Here is a 20,337-nt window from a genome sequence, read left to right on the forward strand (position 1 = left end):
TGCTTCACTCAGAGAGTGGTTGACACCTGGAATGCCCTCCCAGAGGAGATTATTGCGGAATCGACCGTCCTAGGCTTCAAGAGCAAACTAGATGCATATCTCCTTAAGAGAGGCATATAAAGATATGGTGGACTATAAATTACGCCAGGTGTACACCTGGCAGGGCCTCCGCGTGTGCGGATCGCCGGACTTGATGGACCGAAGGTCTGATCCGGAGATGGCAGTTCTTATGTTCTTAATGTGCTGATTAAAATACAATATGAACAAAGACAAACCAAGGGAAATGACAATTTATAAAGACATAAGAACATAAGCAATGCCTCCACTGGGTCAGACCAGAGGTCCATCGTGCCCAGCAGTCCGCCCACGCGGTGGCCCAACAGGTCAAGGACCTGAGCAGTAGCCCTCTATCCTTTTTTCCAGCAGGAAATTGTCCAATCCTTTCTTGAACCCCAGTACCGTTCTCTGCCCTATTATGCCCTCTGGAAGCGCATTCCAGGTGTCCACCACACGCTGGGTAAAAAAAAACTTCCTAGCATTCGTTTTGAATCTGTCCCCTTTCAACTTTTCCAAATGCCCTCTTGTTCTTTTATGTTTTGAAAGTTTGAAAAATCTGTCCCTCTCTACTCTCTCTATGCCCTTCATGATCTTGTAGGTCTCTATCATGTCTCCTCTGAGTCTCCGCTTTTCCAGGGAGAAGAGCCCCAGTCTCTCCAATCTTTCAGGGTATGAAAGGTTTTCCATGCCCTTAATCATTCGTGTCGCTCTCCTCTGGACCCTATCAAGTATCGCCATATCCTTCTTAAGGTACGGTGACCAATACTGAACACAGTACTCCAGGTGCGGGCGCACCATTGCCCGATACAACGGCAGGATGACTTCTTTCGTTCTGGTCGTAATACCCTTCTTAATAATACCCAACATTCTGTTTGCCTTCTTTGCGGCTGCTGCGCATTGTGCCGTTGACTTCATTGTTGTGTCCACCAGTACACCCAAATCTCTTTCAAGGTTACTTCCCTCTAATACTAATCCCCCCATTTGATAGCTGAACATCGGGTTCTTTTTCCCTATGTGCATGACCTTGCATTTTCCTACATTAAAGTTCATCTGCCATTATTCGCCCACTCCTCCGGTTTGTTCAGGTCCCTTTGTAGGTCCTCACACTCTTCAGCAGTTCTAACCCTGCTACAGAGTTTAGTGTCATCCTAAGCTTAAAGAAGCATTTTTGAACCACGGCACTAATTTGTTTCTGAAAGCACAATCTATCATCTAGAATCACCCCCAAGAGCTTGAGTGTTGTGTCTAATTGAATTGTTGTCAATCGAATGCAAACTGGAGCTATTAAGGATTCATCGGCATTAGTTGGAAATAGAAGTGCCGAGGTTTTACCAACATTGAGTGCCAACAGATTCTCACTAAGCCAGTCACTAAGTAAATCGAGCTTTTGGTTAATTTCAAAAATGTTCTTCTTGTCTTGAGATTGAATCTGATGGAGTAGTTGATATCATCTGCATATGGGAAACAGGTGAAACAGAACTAAGAAAAGATTAAACAGCATTGGAGATAGTATAGAGCCTTGGGGCACACCAAAATTCTGTGCATATGGCTCAGATTCAGAGTTCGATAGTTTTACTTGATAGGTACGATTAGAAAAATAAGATTAGAACCAATTGAGGGCTGTCCTGGAGATACCTAACAATAGTAGTCTTTCCAAGAGTAATGAATTATCAACTGTGTCAAAAGCTGCTGATAAGTCTAATGACACTAAAAGGACAGATTTCCTTTGGTCTAGAGAATATCGAATGAAGGTAACAAGGCCTAAGAGAGAAAGTTCAGTTGAATAAGAACATAAGAACATAAGAAATGCCTTCACCGGATCAGACCCTAGGTCCATCTGGTCCGGCGACCCGCACACGCGGAGGCCAAGCTAGGTGTTCTCTACTGGACACCTTGTTCACCCGTGTCCCTCAATGTGATTTGCATGAAGATATGCATCCAACTTGCCCTTGAATCCCAGAATGGTGGTCTCTGTCACAACCTCCTCCGGGAAAGCATTCCAGGCGTCCACCACTCTCTGTGTGAAGCAGAACTTCCGGATATTAGTCCTGAGTCTGCCTCCCCTAAGTTTCAGTCCATGACCTCTTGTTCGAGTCACTGTTGACAATGTGAATAACGAAGATTCTTGCTCCATTTTGTCGAAACCTTTTAGTATTTTAAAAGTCTCTATCATATCCCCTCGCAGCCTTCTCTTCTGGAGGGTAAACAATCCCAGTTTTTCGAGGCCCATTTGATTAGGGTGAAGAGTATTTGTCTGTTCGAAAAAAAAAAAAAAAAAAAGGTCAGTTTGTTAAACACTATTTTTTCTGTGAGTTTAGCCAAAAATGGAATGTTAACTCTGGGGTGATAGTTGGAACATTCTTCTGGACTAGTGGAAGATAGTTTAAGCCTAGGTCTCAAGTTACCATCTTCCACCAGTCCAGAAGAATGTTCCAACTATCACCCCATAGCTAACATCCCAATTCCACAAAGCAGGAACTAGTTGTCAATTTTCCTATTTGCATAGTATAATGTGACCAGTGCTTAGCCATACTGGGTCAGACCAATGGTCCTTCTAGCCCAGTATCTTGTTTCCAACAGTGGCCAATCTCGGCCACAAGTACCTGGCAGAAACAACTTAAGGTGAAAATTGATAAATGAAACAGGCCAATAGGAGCCTGGACCAAGAGGATCCCTAAGCTGATAGTTGGACTTTTGGTCTGACCCAATTTGGCTCTTCTTATGTTCTTATGCTATTGAGACAGACATAGGGGAAGCCACTGCTTACCCTGGGATCAGTAACATGAAATCTTGCTACTCTTTGGGAATTCCACATGGAATGTTGCTACTATTTGGGGTTCCGGAATCTTGCTTACTCTGAGATTCTGGAATGTTGCTACTATTTGGGTTTCTGCCTATTACATGCAACCTGGATTGGCCACTGTTGGAAACAGAGGCTAGGCTCGATGGACCATTGGTCTGATCAGTATGGCTAGTCTTATGTTCTTATGTACATGAAGGGCCATAATCAAAAGAAACGTCTAAGGCCGATTTGGACGTAGGGTGCTAGTCGCCCAAAGTTGGCAGCGGCAAAATGTCCATTCTTGAAAAGTACATCTAAAAAAATTTGGAGAGGAAAATCATCTCTTTGTACATCCAGACTTTTGATCGTCCAGACCAAAAATTCTTGACCAAAAGTTCTTGACCAAAAATTCATCCAAGATTTTTTTCACCCAAAGGGTCGTGGACACTTGGAATGCGCTACCGGAGGAAATGATCAGGCAGAGTACGGTACAGGGATTCAAACAGGGATTGGACGGATTCCTGAAGGATAAAGGGATCATGGGATACTGAGGGAGGAGCTGGGATGTAACACAAATATAGAAAGCTAACCAGGTAATGAGTATAGAAACCAAACCAGGTCGTGCATGTGCAAGACTGGAGGGTTAGGACTTCGATAGGAAGACAGGACTTAAATGAGAAACCAAGGTGGCAAGGGAGCCCCTTCTGGTGATACAGACAGGTCGTGACCTGTTTGGGCCGCCGCGGGAGCGGACTGCTGGGCAGGATGGACCTATGGTCTGACCCGGCGGAGGCACTGCTTATGTTCTTATGTCCCAAACGCCCAGAACAAGACCTTTTGGACATGGGAGGGGCCAGCATTGTAATGGACTGTCCATCCAGACATGGCAACAGAGCAGAGGGGCATCTTATAGGGCACTGATGTGAACTTCACAAAAAGGGTGCCACATAAACATCTCACGAGAACTCCCATATAGGTTACGTTGAGCCCCCCCAAACCCACTATACTCACCTGTCTACAACCATAATAGCCCTTATGGCTCCAGCTGGCACCTATATGGAAGTACAGTAGAGTTTTGGTAAGCGCACATGTTCTACCATGAATGTAATGGTTAGAGTGGCTTATGGGCCTGGGTCCTCCTCTCTATGGTTCAGTAGCCCACCCCCAGACTATTTAACCACCTCTGTGCAGCTCTACTAGGCTTTCCTATAGCAAGTGCTGAAGTTCCAGAGGCAGGTATGCATGTTTTTATTCTGAACATTGTGGGGGTGCAACAGGGTCAGTGAATATGGGGGGGAGGAGTGTGTGGGAGTCTTTACTTTGTCCCTGCAGTGGTTATCTGGCCACTTTGGATACTTTTTTGACACTTATACCTGCTTTTGCATCGTGTAACTCACAACGTATAAGTTAGAAACATAGAGTATGACGGCAGAAAAGGGCCGGCGGCCCAACAAGTCTACCCACTCAAGAATACTCCCTCAGCAAATTTGCCCACTCTAGAATCCCCTCTCCCATGAGAATCCATCTTTTAAGCATAACTCTGTAGTAACCCCACTTGTTTGTCCCAACGTCTCTTGAAGTCGAGCACGTTACTGGCCTCAACTACTTGGTGTGGAAGACCCTTTCGGTGAAGAAGTATTTCCTGGTGTCACCATGAAATCTTCCCCCTTTAAGTTTTAGCGGATGCCCTCTTGTCGCCGTGGGACCTTTGAGAAAAAAGATTTCTTCCTCCACTTCGATGCGGCCCGTGATGTATTTGAAAGTTTCACCTAGGAAGTCTCGTCAAACATTCGATTATCCTTGCAGGACGACTAAGTTTAGGTCAGCCCACATCCCGCCCTAACCACTCCTCCAGAAACGCCCCTTTCAGTTCTGGGCACACAGCAGGATTTAGAACATAAGAGCATAAGAATTGCCGCTGCTGGGTCAGACCAGTGGTCCTTCCTGTCCAGCAGTCCGCTCATGCGGCAGCTCTTAGGTCAAAGACCAGTGCTCTGAATTAATCCAGCCTCATCTGCGTACGTTCCAGTTTAACAAGAACTTGTCCAGCTTAGTCTTGAAACTATGGAGGGTGTTTTCCCCTACAAAAGACTCCGGAAGAGTGTTTTAGCTTTCCACTACTCTCTGGGTGAAGAAGAACTTCCTTACGTTTGTATGGAATCTACCCCCTTTCAACTTTAGAGAGTGCCCTCTCGTTCTCCCTACCTTGGAGAGGGTGAACAACCTGTCCTTATCTACTAAGTCTATTCCCTTCAGTACCTTGAATGTTTTGATCATGTCCCCTCTCAATCTCCTCTGTTCGAGGGAGAAGAGGCCCAGTTTCTCCAATCTCTCCCTGTACGGCAACTCCTCCAGCCCCTTAACCATTTTAGTCACCTAAAAATTCCCTGGATAAGTCCAAAAAGCTATTTTGATTATCGGCACTTGGACGACCGACCTTTTAGGACAACCAAGTGCCAACTTAGAAGGGTTTAAGTTTTGATTAGAAAACACAGCCTAATCAAAAATTTATTTTGTTTATTTATTTATTTAGATTTCTATCCTGTTCTCCTGAAAGCTTAGAACAGGTTCCAATTGACATTCACAATAAAATTATAGGACAAAGTTTATAGGCAGTCATAAAGAGACAGGAGGGGAGACTTAGGGGGGAGGGGGAGAGCAGGGGAGCAGGGGTTAGGTAGGGGAGCTAGGAGCAAGGAGAAGGCGGTCCGAGGGGGCTGTTCAATTGAAGAGGTGAGACTTCAGTGTTTCAAAAACAATTTTTAATACAATAAGGGCTTTTGAGCTGTGGAGGAGAGAAATGAGTCCTTTGAAGTGTCATCTCTGGTGATGCTGAGTAACTGAGGACATGTATGCTCTTGGTGGCTTCCTGCATTTCTCTGTGTCGTGCCCACTGTCCTTGGAGTGCCCTGCTCACTCTTTTTGCAGGGGAGAGCATGGGCGGAGTCCTTGTATCCCCCTGCAGCTGGCTTCAATTACCCAGGCAAGGCTCAAGGCATTTGTGTGTGAACTCTGGCACACGTGATTTATAGTGCTGTAATTAAAAGCACCTGCGCCTTCAGATGGCAGGTGCAGCTTTCCAGCATCCTTCGATCAGGAGGACGTCATCTGGATCAATGTTCAGCACCGTCATGTTATTGACGAGTGTCTCCAGAAACCTGTGAAATTCTCGGCGCCGTGTCCCTCGTATTCAGCTCCCAGGCTGCTACTGTCGCTTAATATATTACTTCAAGACGGAGCTCAGCCTGAGAAACCCACAGAATTGTTCTCTAATTAACGAACCACAAAAACTATAATATTTTGCACAGTAGTCAGATGTCTGACTCTTTTTTTTGGTTTTTTTTAGTTCAATATATTTATTGAGAGATTTTCAGTTGTACCAAATAAAATAGAAGCAATTTGGTTCTGCATGACTCTTTGTCGTAAAGGACTTTGCACGTAACATAGTACATGACGGCAGATAAAGACCTGAATGGTCCATGCGTTACAATTTCATGATTAACTTAAAATGTCTGTTATCTTTGTTTCTTCTGGGCCATAGACCTTAGAAGTCCACCCAGAACCGTCCTTGGAGTTGCCATCAAAGCTCACTCCAGCCTATCCAAACCATCTCCATGAAAGTTTGCCTATTCAGATTCTAAATAGAGATCCTCCATCTTTATCCCATGCTTCTTCTTCTTTGAATTCCATCACAGTTTTCCTCTCCTCCACCACTTCCCTTGGGAAAGCATTCCAGGCATCCACTACCCTCTCCATGAAAATAAATTTTCTAACATTACTCCTAAGTCTACCACCCCTCAACCTCGATGTATATCCTCTAGTTTTACCAATTTCCCTTCTCTGGAAAAGATTTGGTCCTATATTAATAACTTTCAAATATTTAAATGTCTATATCAGTGTATCTCAAACTGTGTGCTTCCTGAAATTCCAAGTGTGCCATGGCACACTGAGGAGGAAGAGAGGCACCTGCCAGGTGACTTCCCTACGCGGTACAGTGCCAGCGCTGCCCAATTCGCCGAAGGCCTGCATGTTTCCCCCTTCTCTCTAGCATCTTCCGGCTGCTCCCCGGCCTCCCGGTCTCACCTTTAAAGCTAATTACAGCAGAGGATCACCAGTAGGTCAAATGATTTTATTTTCAATATACTGATTTGAAATGTGTCGGTTTTGAGAATATATATCTGCTGTATATATTGTGTGCATATGAAAAATGAATGGAAAAAACTGCATTACAATTAGTAAGGGGGATGGGATCTAGGGGTAGAGCTTGGGTGGGCCTAGGGAGGACTGTGGTTGGGGTACTCAGTTAATATTTGTTAGACTTAGGGGGTACTTAGCTTGAAGTAGTTGAGAAACACTGCTGTAGGCAGTCAGCTGGCATCAGTCCTTTTCTCCGGCCCTCTTCCCTGCTGGCACCCCCTACTGCCATCTCAGGGCCCATCTGGAGGGCCTCTGCACAAGCGTGGACGTTGACATGATGATGTCACGCATATGCATGATGTCATCACGGCAACGTCTGCGCACTTTTGGGTGCCTCAAGCCGTGGCCACTACCTTTAGTGTGCCCCGGCTTGAGAAAGTTTGAGAGACATTGGTCTATATCATTCTCTCTTCCAGAGTATACAGGTTGAGGTCCTCCAGTCTCTTCTCATACCCCTACCATTTTCATCATTTTCCTCCGGACCACTTGAAGTCATCTTATATCCGTGGCCAGACGTGGCCTCCAAAACTGAACACAATACTCCAAGTGGGGCCTCACCTTCTTTCTTCTGCTGGTTACAAGATCTCTCATATGCTTGGAGCATAGTTGAACGTGTGCTCAGGGAAGAGTTTGGGCAGAGCAGAGGGGGAGTCAGAGTACACATGTAGTCCTAGGTGCCAACTTTTCAAAATGATGTGGGCGCTAAACCCCCTCTCCCTGGAAAAGTCAAGGACTTTGTTCTATCCTGGGGATAGTTAAGCAGTCACAAAACTGGCTGCTCTGCAGGGAGCATTTTTCAGCCTTGTTTAGGTGCATTTTAACTGGGTTCAATGGTCCCCCAGCCTGGTTACAAATTTCCCTTTACATGTCAGCAAAGGAAGCAGAATTGTTTCATGTCTGATGCTGTCCTTCCCTATCCACTCATCTACCCACCCCATTGGCATTTGAAATAAGCTACTGATGGAGAGGAATTTCAGAAGGGAAATGAGCTCAGGGGTAGAGTGGGCAGATTGTAGGCAGGCAAATCCACCCCTGTTTTCTTGCACAACTTCACAGCAGGCGCAGTTTCAGCAGGGGTGCCTGTGGAGGTTATTGTAGCAGCATAAGAACCTAAGAATTGCTGCTGCTGGGTCAGACCTGTGGTCCATCGCGTCCAGCAGTCCGCTCACACGGCAGCCCTGAGGTCAAAGACCAGTGCTCTAAAATGAGCCCAGCCTCACCTGTGTACGTCCCAGTTTAGCAGGAATTATGTGAAATTAAAGAATATAAAGTAATGAAAAGATAAGAAATACAAATGTAAAAATTGCAAATCAAAGAATCTAAAACATCATTACACGGAAGAGAATTTTTGGATAGGCAAATAAATGACAATTTCTGGTTATCCTCTTAGGGCTGTATAGCACAAAATGAGACAAAAGATAGGTAGGGGCCAATCCCCAAATCAGCTTAAAGCATATGCAAGAGAACTTCAATATTACTCCTGCCTCCACCAGCAACCAGTGCAACAGTCTATAGTCATGATCGCTTTTCTGCAGCCCAAATATCAGACGGACAGCCGTGTTCTGTACTATTGGCAATTTTCCCAAAATAAACGATATTGCAATAATCCAATATAGATAGGACCCATAATCTCAAAGTATTTTTTGATGGTCTTTAGTTTCCAAAGTGCAAAAAAGCACTTCTTCACCACTAAATTCGTATCTTCTTACCTGAAATTATTCAAGACAAATAAAAGCAGCAGAAATTCCGGTCTGTTCATCTTCCCTGTTGTTATAAAACCTTTTTGGACAAGACACTAGAATATCAAGGGGGGGAAGATGAATTCCTCTGACTGCCCAATCCCACTCTTACCTTAAATTTAGGAAACTATTGAAAAGTTACCTATTTGATAAGCAAAAATGTTAACTTTTTTAATAGCATATCAACAATGGTCTATTTTATCTAGGAATTTGTATTTTAATTGAATTGTTTTACTGATGTTGTATTTAAAGTACTAATATGTTTTCTGTATTGTATTTTTTCACTGAAATGTCTCAGTTTCTCTTGCTGTGAACCGCCCAGAACTACTGGCAGGGTGGTATACAAGAAATACAATTATTATTATTATCTAGCCCAGTCTCCTGTTTCCACAGTGGCCAATCCAGGTCCCAAGTACCAGACAGAACCCCAAAGAGTAGCAACATTCCAGAGCAGAGATTGTGATGTCATAGTGCCTCATTCCACCAATGCCTAAGAGCCAGACTCATCAGTGATGTCACAATGGCTTGAGTGTCTTATACTTGAATCACATAAGAGCATAAGAGTTGCCATACTGGGACAGACCAAAGGTCCATCGAGCCCAGTATCCTGTTTCCAACAGTGACCAACCCAGGTCCCAAGTACCAGACAGAACCCCAAAGAGTAGCAACATTCCAGAGCAGAGATTGTGATGTCATAGTGCCTCATTCCACCAATGCTTAAGAGCCAGACTCATCAGTGATGTCACAATGGCTCACATAAGAACATAAGAGTTGCCACACTGGGACAGAGCAAAGGTCCATCAAGCCCAGTATCCTTTTTCCAACAGTGGCCAACCCAGGTCCCAAGTACCAGACAGAACCCCAAAGAGTAGCAACATTCCGGAGACGAGACTGTGATGTCATAATGCCTTATTCCACCAATGCCTAAGAGCCAACCTCAGAAGTGATGTCACAATGGCTCACATAAGAATTGCCATACTGGGACAAACAGAAGGTCCATCAAGCCCAGTATCCCATTTCCAACAGTGGCCAACCCAGGTCCCAAGTACCAGACAGAACCCCAAAGAGTAGCAACATTCCAGAGCAGAGATTGTGATGTCATAGTGCCTCATTCCACCAATGCTTAAGAGCCAGACTCATCAGTGATGTCACAATGGCTCACATAAGAACCTAAGAGTTGCCACACTGGGACAGAGCAAAGGTCCATCAAGCCCAGTATTCCGTTTCCAACAGTGGCCAACCCAGGTCCCAAGTACCTGACAGAAACCCAAAGAGTAGTAACATTCCATGTTACCGATCCCAGGGCAAGCAGTGGTTTCCTCTAGGTCTATCTCAGTAGCATAAGAACATAAGAATAGCCTTACTGGGTCAGACCAATGGTTCATCTAGCCCAGTAGCCTGTCTTCACTGTGGCCAATCAAAGTCACAAGTTCCTGGCAAAAACTCAAATAGTAGTAGCATTCCATGCTACTAATCCAGTGCAAACATTGGCTTCTCCACATCTGTCTCAATAACAGACTATGGAGTTTTCCTCCAAAAACCTGTTCAAACCATATTTAAAAACTGCTACATTATCTGTTTTAACATATCCTCCATAACTTAAGAGTGCATTGAGTAAGAAAATATTTTCTCCCGTTTGTTTTACAAGTATTGCCAAGAAACTTCAAGGTGTGTCCCATAGTCTTTGCAACTGAATCTGTTGATCTGGTGCTTCTCTGCCTCCGCAGGAACCCCGACGGTGATGTCAGCCCCTGGTGTTACATCGCAGAGCATGAAGATGGTGTGTACTGGAAATATTGTGACATCCCAGCCTGTCGAAGTAAGTAGATCTCTTTTCTCTGAGCTTAAGAGAACAGCTCCCAGTCCAGTCTGCCTCTGTCCATGTGCCCTATTTCAACATTCGGTTGCTTTCATTAACCTCAGTGCTGGAAACATCTCATTATTTGGGTGATTTAAATGAGAATTGTGGGCCAGATACATCCATGATTATTTATGAATTCTTATCAGCACCAGAAAAATTCTTGCATGTAGTCCTGACACCATCCAACTAGTTAATTCTAAATTTGTATAATAATCATTTTTTGTGATCCAAAGAAACCCCCTTTTTTCTGATGATATAATTCCATTGAGGGTTGGATTAGTTTGAAAGTGATCCGTGTTCTTTGTTTGATGACCATCCAACTAGTGCCAGGGCTGTGTGTGGGCGCATTGTCTAAGCAGAGAGCCAGAGATATTCAGTGGTGATCTGTACAGGTATGTGATTTTGAGGGCAGAGAGACCATCCCTTCCACTCCCTTAGAGATCCAACGCTCTTATCCCAAATTTTCCTTAATTCAGTTACATTTTTCATCTCCACTGGGAAGCTATTCCATGTTCCACTTCTGAGTCACCTTCATCCTATGCCCACACATTCCAGAGTTTTATCTCAACTGAAAGAGATTTGCCTCATGAGCATTTATGCCACAAAGGTATTTAAACGTCTATCATATCTCCTCTCTCCCGCCTTTCCTCCAAAGTATACAGATTGAAATCTTTAAGTCTGTCCCCACACACCTTTTTAGTAGCCTTCCTCTGGACCGACTCCATCCTTTTTATATCTTTTTTGAAGGTGGGGGTCTCCAGAATTGTACACAATATTTAAGACATCAAAAAAGCCCTCTCTAAATATTGCACAGATGTACGAATGGTGGTTACACATTACTGCTATGAGTAGAGCCAGTGCCAAATATATACTGTATATCTGGTTTACTAAACACCTCAATCAGCATCTGTATCTTCCACTTCCTGCTGCCTACCGTCAGCTAGACTTGGTTTCTTCTTTCTTGAATGTATTTGCCATTTTTTCCCCGGTATTCCCCACTTGGAGGCTGTTCCTTAGGATCCATCAAAAACAAAAATGGCACAAACTCAATCCACAATGTTAATGAGACACAAGTTGAAAAGTGTATGCAGGGCCCTAGTCATTTTCCCAGCTGCACGGGGGCTCCAACCTCAGCTTTGCCAATGGAGACTCCCCTTTTCATTGCGAGCACTACGTGTCAGCATTTGGATTTATCACAAATCCATAACATTTCCAGTTGTTAAGGATTTATTTTCAATTCTGACACAATATTGGCATGCAAATCCAGCATAACGTTTGGACTCCTGATGCAGTCTTTATGGGCCGAGTCTTTTTAATGTCTCCATTGGTTTCCTCAATAAAGGCAGTTGAAATTGATTCTTGCCATCTAGTTTGTGTGTCTCCATCGCTGTTTCTTTGTGTTGGTCATGATTAAGGGCATGGAAACCCTTTCATACACTGAAAGATTGGAGAAGCTGGAGTTCTTCTCCCTGGAAAAGCGGAGACTCAGAGGAGACATGATAGAGACCTACAAGATCATGAAGGGCATAGAGAAAGTAGAGAGAGATAGATTCTTCAAATTTTCAAAACATATAAGAACAAGAGGGCATTCGGAAAAATTGGAAGGGGATAGATTCAAAACAAATGCTAGGAAGTTTTTCTTTACTCAGCGGGTGGTGGACAGTTGGAATGCACTTCCAGAGGATGTAATAGGACAGAGTACGGTACTGGATTTCAAGAAAGGATTGGACAAATTCCTGCTGGAAAAAGGGATAGAGGGGTATAGATAGGGAGCTACTGCGCAGGTCCTGGACCTGTTGGGCCGCCGCATGAGCGGACTGCTGGGCACGATGGACCTCGGGTCTGACTCAGTGGAGGCATTGCTTATGTTCTTATGGTCTTCTGTTGTTGTGTCCATCCTCTTCCTATAGAGAGATCCTCTGGGGCTCATAATCGAAAGAGAAAAACGTCCAAAAACTGGCCTAAGTCGGCACTTGAACAAACATTTCCCAAATACATCCAAGTTCCGATTTAAAAAAACGGGTTTTGGACTTATTTCTAAACGACCTAGGCCTTCATAGTGCCGCTGAACGACCAAAACTAAACGGGGCATATCGAGGGCAGGAGTTGGGCGGGATGTGGGCCGGCGTAGACTTAGTCGTACAGCAGCGGTCTCAAACATGCGGCCCCCCAGGGACTATTTTGCGGCCCAAGATCTATCCTCTCCACTTCACAATTTTTCTGATTGTGGAGAGGACAATTGCATACAGACCGCGACTTCGACTCGCCTAAAGCAGGGGTCCCCAATCTGCTTCCCTTCCTTTCTCACTGCCCTCCCTCAAGCCACCGCAATCGGGGAACAGGCCAGCGCCGAGGTCTTAGCTCTCCCTGCTTATCTTCCCCAGCTCGGAGCCGACCATTTCTCGCCACCCGATGTCAATTCTAACATCGGGGAAGAAGTTCTGAGCCAGCCAATCGATGTCTGGCTGGCCCGGAACTTCTCCGATGTTAGAATTGACGTCGGGTGGTCAGAATTGGTCGGCCCCGTGCTGGGGAAGATAAGCAGGGAGAGCTAAGACCTCAGTGCTGGCCTGTTCCCCAATTGCGGTGGTAGCAGCCTCTTCCCCAATGGTGGTGGCTTAGGGGAGGGCAGGGAGAAATAAAGAAAGAAAAGGGGGGGGACAGGGAGATGGGACACAGACAGAAAGGGGCATGGAGAGAGAAAGACAGAAAGAAAGGAGGCACGGAGAGAGAGAGAAAGAAAGAAGGGGCAGGGTGAAATAAATAAAAAGTTGGGGGATGGAAGGAGACAGATGCCAGACCAGGGGAAAGGAAGGAAGGAAGGAGGGAGGGAGAGAAAGGAAAGAAAGAGATGTCAGACCATGGAAATAGGGACGGAAGAAGAGAGAGTTAGAAGGGAAGGGAAAACATGGAAACGTAGATTTTGAAAAGAAAGCAGAAAAATTGAATATTAAGTTAATGCCAAAGATGGATGTAAGGCAGAAAGTGAAGACGGAGAAAAAAACAGTCAAAGGACAAGAAGGCCCTGGAAACATAGTTAAAAACACAGAAAAATAAAGTCACCAGCCAACAAAGGTAGGGGAAATGATTTTATTTTCAATATAGTGATTGAAATGTGTCCGTTTTGAGAAAGGAAAGATATTAAACTTTAAATGTGAGGGCTGCAGAAAAAATAAGGTACTTGGAGGACCGCAGAAAAAATAGTTAATGACAATTTTGCATAAAGTAAAACTCTTTATAGTTTATAAATCTTTCCTTTAACTGTTAAATGTTTGACAACCTTCTGGCAACACAAGCAGCAAAACTCAACCATTCCATCTCCAACCTGCTGACAACATCGGACGACTTCAAAACATTCCGTAAAGAAATCAAAACCCTGCTTTTCAAAAAATTCATCCAAATATCTTAAACCCTCTTCACCTACCTCCAGCTAATTTCACCTACCTCCATTGAATTCACCTACCGCCAGATAATTCTCCCCCAAATATCCCACCTAAACACCTTTCAAGTAAACAGAACCCTAAAATAGATTGTAATCTTGCCTACTCTAACTGTATTCCATTTGCTAATATCACACAGTTCGGCATTGTCAGTTTACTATCCAACCTGTAAGATCCCCTAGAATTCTTTCCAGCTACCCCCCCTAAAAAAAAAAAAAAAAATTGTATCCTCACTGGAAATGTCCAGTCAAATCTTTTGTAATCCGCCTTGAACTGCAAGGTATAGGCGGAATAGAAATCCGTAATGTAATGTAACTATGTAACAATCTTTAACTCATGCAAAGTTGTCATTTCTTTAATAAGACATTAACTATTTTTTCTGCGGCCCTCCAAGTATCTACAAATCCAAAATGTGGCCCCAGTAAGGGTTTGAGTTTGAGACCAATGCCAGCATGTATAACCAAAAGTTATACAGCCCAGGATCGACGGAACTTGGATGTTGTGACTTAGACCATCTAAAACAGGGGTGCCCACACTTTTTGGGCTTGCGAGCTACTTTTAAAATGACCAAGTCAAAATGATCTACCAACAATAAAATTTTAAAAAAACACAACGCACACTATACGCATAGAAAATGTTAATTATCATTCCTAGTCCAGGGTTTTTCAAAGAGGTCAAAGCAGATGACTCTATTCACTATCACCTCAGTAACAACCATACAAAAATAGACAAATATACCCCCTCCCTTTTTACTAAACCACGATAGCAGTTTTTAGAGCGCAGGGAGCTGCGCTGAATGCCCAGCGCTGCTCCCGACGCTCATAGGCTCCCTGCGCTAAAAAACTCTATTGCGGTTTAGTAAAAGGGGACCTTAGTGTAAAATATAGACAGCAGATATAAATTCAGACACATTTTGATCACTAAATTTAAAATAAAATCATTTTCCCTACCTTGTCTGGTGATTTCATGAGTCTCTGGTTGCACTTTCTTCTTCTGACTGTGCATCCAATCTTTCTTCCCTTCTTTTAGCCTGTATGCTTCCTCTCCTCCAGACCTCCCCCAACTTTTCCTTCCTCTTTCCCTGCCCTTTCTTTTTTTTCTGTTTCTCTTCTTTCCTTCTGTCTCCCTGCCTGCCCTTTTTCTTTCTTTCTCCCTGCCCTCCCCCAAGCCACTGCCATCGGCGACCAGGACCCAAACCGCCACCAATAACAGGCTCTAAACCGCAACCAATAACAGGCCCGAAAGCCGCCGCCGCCCCAAGCTCTCCCTGCTTCGGCTGACCAGCATTCCTCTCCCCGACGTCAATTCTGCCATCGGGGAGAGGAAGGCTGATTGGCCCAAGATCGCGATCGACCTATTGGGGAAAATGCTGCCGGGTCCTGCCTTCGCGGAAACAGAAAGTAGGCAGGACTCGGCAGCAAGAAGAGCAAATGCTTCACTAACCTGTCTCCCGCCTTAGCCCATAGCGAACGCTTGCTACAGGGCTCTCAACATGTGCATGCCGGCTTCCCTTCTCCCCCCCCTGGACATAACTTCCAGTTTCGGAGGGAAGAGAAGGGAAGCCGGCACGCACACGTTAGAGCCACGGAGCATAAGTTCGCTACCGGCTGAAATCTCCAAGCCGTTTTTTTTTTTTTTTTTAAATGTTCAGCAGCGGCGGCAGCAGCAGATGACAGCTGGGCGGACCGCCCAGCTAAAAGGCCCTAGAGAGAACACTGGAGAGGAAGGCTGATCGGCCCGGTAGATCAGGACGGCAACACGAGTCTATCACGGAGCCCGGGATGAGCTCCGCGATCGACTTGCGTTGCCTTCCTGAGCTACTGGTCGATCGCGATCGACGTGTTGGTCACCCCTGATCTAAAACATGGTCTAAGTCACAAAAACCCACCTAAAGTCACCAGATAAGCCCTGCAAACACATAAAACAGATCCCACACACTACCCCAGTGATCACCGACCCCTCCCCCAATCCCATAAAAATATAAATCACACCTTTAAAATTCAGCCTCCAGACCATCATCACCTAGGCGCCTGGCATAGGAAAGCCTTGTCATCCAGCCCAGAGGCAGCTTAAGTCATCTTGGGGGTGGGTTAGGGACCCATGGAGAGGAGGACCCATGCCCATAAGCCCCTGTAATCACTGCATTGATACTTAAACATGTGCACTCCCCTATACACCCCCAAAACCCTTTTGTACTGGCATATAAGTGGCTCCTGCAGCCATAAGGGCTATTAGGGTGGTAGATAAGTGGGTCTAGGGGATTCTGGAGGTGGTTTGGGGGGCTCACCATGACCTATAAGGGAGCTGTAGTGAGGAGAAGACATGGCACCCTTTTTGTGAAGTTCACAGCAGTACCCTGTAAGGTACCCCACTATTTAGGTGCCATGTCTGGGTGTTCAATCCATCACTTTGCAGACCCCTCCCACGTCCAACAGGGCTTGTTCTAGGTGTTTTGGACTTGGATGGAAAGTTGGATGAAAATGTGGTATAAAGATGGACGATTTAGCGACTTGGACGATCAGATCAGCAGGATGTATAATTAGACGATTTTCGAAAGTAAAAAAATTTTGAACGTATTTTTCGAAAATGTGTCCTAGGCTGTTTTTTACTTTGGATGACTTGCGACTTAGACGTCCCTTTCGATTATGCCCCTCTCTGTGTTTATCCCACACATTTTTGCATTTGAATTCCGTCACTGCCTTTGTCTCCACCACCTCCACCAGGAGGGCATTCCAGGTATGCACCATCCTCTCCAAACAAAATATTTCCTGATGAATTGAGGTTGCAGGGTGGTCAAGTTAGAAATATCATGCCTGTGGTCCTCCTGCTTCCCTGTAAGATTTGTTTGTACATTAATACTTCTCAAGCATTTAAATATGTGTTTCATATTTCCCTAGAATCCCCTTCCTGGGTTTGTTTCTAACTTGGGTGATGTGGCTTGTGTCAGTCCATTGCTTTGATACCCAAACAGATGGAGCCTGAGCTTGCTTGAGCCCTAGACACGGTACTGGGGACACAGCGAAAGATGGATCTCTGAAATGGTATTTCAAAATCTGAATAAACGTGAAACAGCCTCCTCAGATCTGTATCATCTTACTCTCTGGCAGTTCTGTACAGTATTACATTTTTTTACATTGAAAAAATAGAGCAGTTTAATAATTTAAAAATATTTGATATGCCATATTTGATATCCTTGCTCTGGATTGGTAGCATGGAATGTTGTCACTCCTTGGGTTTTGGCCAGGTACTAGGGTCCTGGATTGGCCACCGTGAGAACAGGCTACTGGCCTTGATGGACCATTGGTCTGACCCAGTAAGGCTATTCTTATGTTCAACAGTTGCTAGAGTGGTGTAGAATTAATAATTACATAAAGTTACTCCTAATTAAAAAAAAATCACAATCAAATTCACCAGATTGACTTGTGAAGGAGGTTCTAGCTAATCCTGAAGCCCTTTGAGGTGAGAAGTACAGCTCCTTGTGACCCTGGGCAAGTCAAATAAGTACCACACAAAGGCCATATGCCTTTCCCCCTTGTGCTCAGTGTCGGCCCCTCTTATCACCTTGGCTAGCGCTGTAGGTCACGTGGACAGCCAAACCACATCTGGTGTAAAAGAGTTTCAGCATGCTTCTGCTGCCCACCCTCAAGACAACTGACTCCAAAACAAATCTCTGTTGCTCCAGAGACTATGAGGCTGAAAGAAGTTTATATATGCAGTTACATAAAAAAATAGTGTTGAGGTTTGAGGCTTTTTTCCCGTTGTTGCCTTTGGCCTTTTGTTTTTCTGAATGGAAGGGAATGTGGCTTGCGTTGGAATGACCTGTGCGCTTCGGAGAGTTTACTAGTCATTTTTGCCAGCCCTCACAACCCAGCAAGGGTGTGTCTTACTACCACAGAATTCACAAAGGGAAATGTGTTTATAAATACCCAAGGAGGGAGAAACAAGGAAGTCTTATGGGATCAGCTCAGTGAAAGGAAATCACAGTTTGGTTGAGGCTGATCTCAGAACAAGAGGATCTGATCACATTTTCCAAATAGACAGAGGTTAGTGTCACCCAGATCAAGCTGAGCTGCTTTGGCTTTTGCACCATTGCATGTGTGGAGATGTAGTTCGTAAGTCTCCGAGGAAACAGGACTGCATCTCTGTGCGTTCAATGGGGAAAAGCCAGAACTGGCTCAGCCTGGCCTAAGTGACATATCAAAGGCCTTATTATGAGCTAGCCTGGATCTCTTCCAGATCTCGGATGATGGGGCTGGTCACTGAGCTCAGAAGGACAGAGGAAAGGGCTCTTCGTCCCGAGACGTTACGTTATGGCAGATGCTGCCGGCAGCGCCAGCTCTGACCATTTGAGAGCCTGAAGACCTCGTGCTGAACTTTGGACATTTACAAAGGCTGTCTGAGAACGTTTCCTACATTTTCATAATGTCAAGGGCCTGGGCTGTCTTATTCTACTTCTCAGCATCCTCGTTTTCTGAATTTTGTAAATGTCACATCCCATGGCTCAAATTCTGTGCTGCTCACTGGTCCTGTGATGTCATTCCCAGAACTTTATGCTACTGTTCATAGGTTCCCCCTGCCCCACCTCCCCACAATCCAACACTACTAGAAGGTGACTGTAACTGAATCTGACTAGGTTTAAACCAGAACCAAAGCCAAAACCATCACCCTGTCCCCACCCCAGCAGAAAGCCTGGCCCCTGGGCCACCCATACCCCCATGACTGTAAACTTTGCCCAATCCAAGGAGGTTTAAGTAACAGGAGGCAGAAGGGGTGGACTTGGTCCATTACCTAACGTGAAGCCAGTAGGTAGAACTTGTGAAGTCCAATCTTATATGTTTCCCTCCTAGGGTATGTATTGTCACCCACTGACATGGTCCTCAATGGCTGCTGGAGTGATTCTGTGGGTGTTCTGAGAAGTACCAATGGCTTTCAAGAGAATGCCTTTTGTTCTGTGATAATTTTATTGGAAAGAAAAGAAAATTACATTTATGAGTCAGGGCCAACAGCAGCCTTGAGCTGTTAACAGGAAACAACTTCAAAAAGATTCTAGGTTGGTGTTGAGGCATGCCACCGCTTTCCCCTCTGCCAGAAAAGAACTGGGGAGCGCAGGTTGTCGGGTGACCCATGAGCTCGCCAAAAGGCCCCTATATCCAATCAGAGATGGGCCAGGACTTGCACTAGGAAAGGTAACCATAGGCCCAGCAGAGACAGGAGAGCCAGTTTTGCTGTTCCGCTGCATTCTGGGACCTGTGGTCCTGATTCCCTTCTAACTGACAGCACACGAACTGAAGACCAGGCCTGTTTCAGCCCTGCCATGGCTGACCTGCACCTGGATAGAAGCTTTGAACAGGCCTGTTCCAGATATAACTCTGCTCATAAGAGAGAGAACTGATTTCGAATGTGCTTAAAATCCTATGCACTCCCAGGGGTGAGGCAGGCAGTGAGGGCTGTTCCTGTCATTTTATCTTCTAAATACTCCCAGCACATTTTTCCAATTTAAGCTGCAAGTGCTGTAGGGCTGTAGGGAAGTTTCAACAACTACTAATTCTTCAACCTTGATGCAGGAGCTGCTACAGGGCTGGAATGAGATTCACCCTCTCCAAGGTAGAGAGAACGAGAGGGCACTCACTAAAGTTAAAAGGGGATAGATTCCGTACAGATGGAAATAAGTTCTTCTTCACCCAGAGAGTGGTAGAAAACTGGAATGCTCTTCCGGAGGCTGATATAGGGGAAAACACCCTCCAGGGATTCAAGACGAAGTTAGACAAGTACGCAGGTAGGGCTAGTCTCAATTAGGGCACTGGTCTTTGACCTAAGGGCCGCCGCGGGAGTGGACTGCTGGGCACAATGGACCACTGGTCTGACCCAGCAGCGCACAATAATAGAAGTTGCATTTCCCTGTGAAAGACAGGGCAATATATGCACGGACACTATGGGCTCAGCCTGTACCCTTTGAACTGGCACCCACTGGCAGTCCTAGCCGGGTTTGATGGGGTCTTTTCTGAACTCTGTTGGTGGTAGCTCAACAATTATATAGGTTATAAGTTTGTATGGTGCTTTTTTCTCAGTGTTCATGTGATGCTGCTTTTGCTATATTTAATTATGTTGAACACACCAGGCTACTCTCCTGAGCTAGTCCAACACGTTCAGTGGCCTAACCACCACCGTCACAGGTCTGTCAATTCATCTTACAAAGGTTTGGCAACCATTGTCACCAACCAGTGTGCCCAAAACAGTCCTAGGCTTACAAACCATGATCAC

At 45.1% G+C, this 20,337-nt stretch overlaps 1 protein-coding gene across 2 annotated transcripts in view; it reads left to right on the plus strand.

Moving 5' to 3' along the window:
* KREMEN1 (kringle containing transmembrane protein 1) overlaps window positions 1–20,337 on the plus strand; it is a 123,402-nt gene that overhangs the window by 57,594 nt on the left and 45,471 nt on the right. For both annotated transcript variants that reach the window (XM_033956118.1, XM_033956117.1), the window contains exon 3: window positions 10,503–10,594. In XM_033956118.1, coding sequence (XP_033812009.1) covers window positions 10,503–10,594 — 92 coding nt within the window. The remainder of the gene's footprint in view (window positions 1–10,502; window positions 10,595–20,337) is intronic.

The sequence above is a fragment of the Geotrypetes seraphini genome, chromosome 8 (assembly GCF_902459505.1).
Source record: "Geotrypetes seraphini chromosome 8, aGeoSer1.1, whole genome shotgun sequence".
NCBI lineage: Eukaryota > Metazoa > Chordata > Amphibia > Gymnophiona > Dermophiidae > Geotrypetes > Geotrypetes seraphini.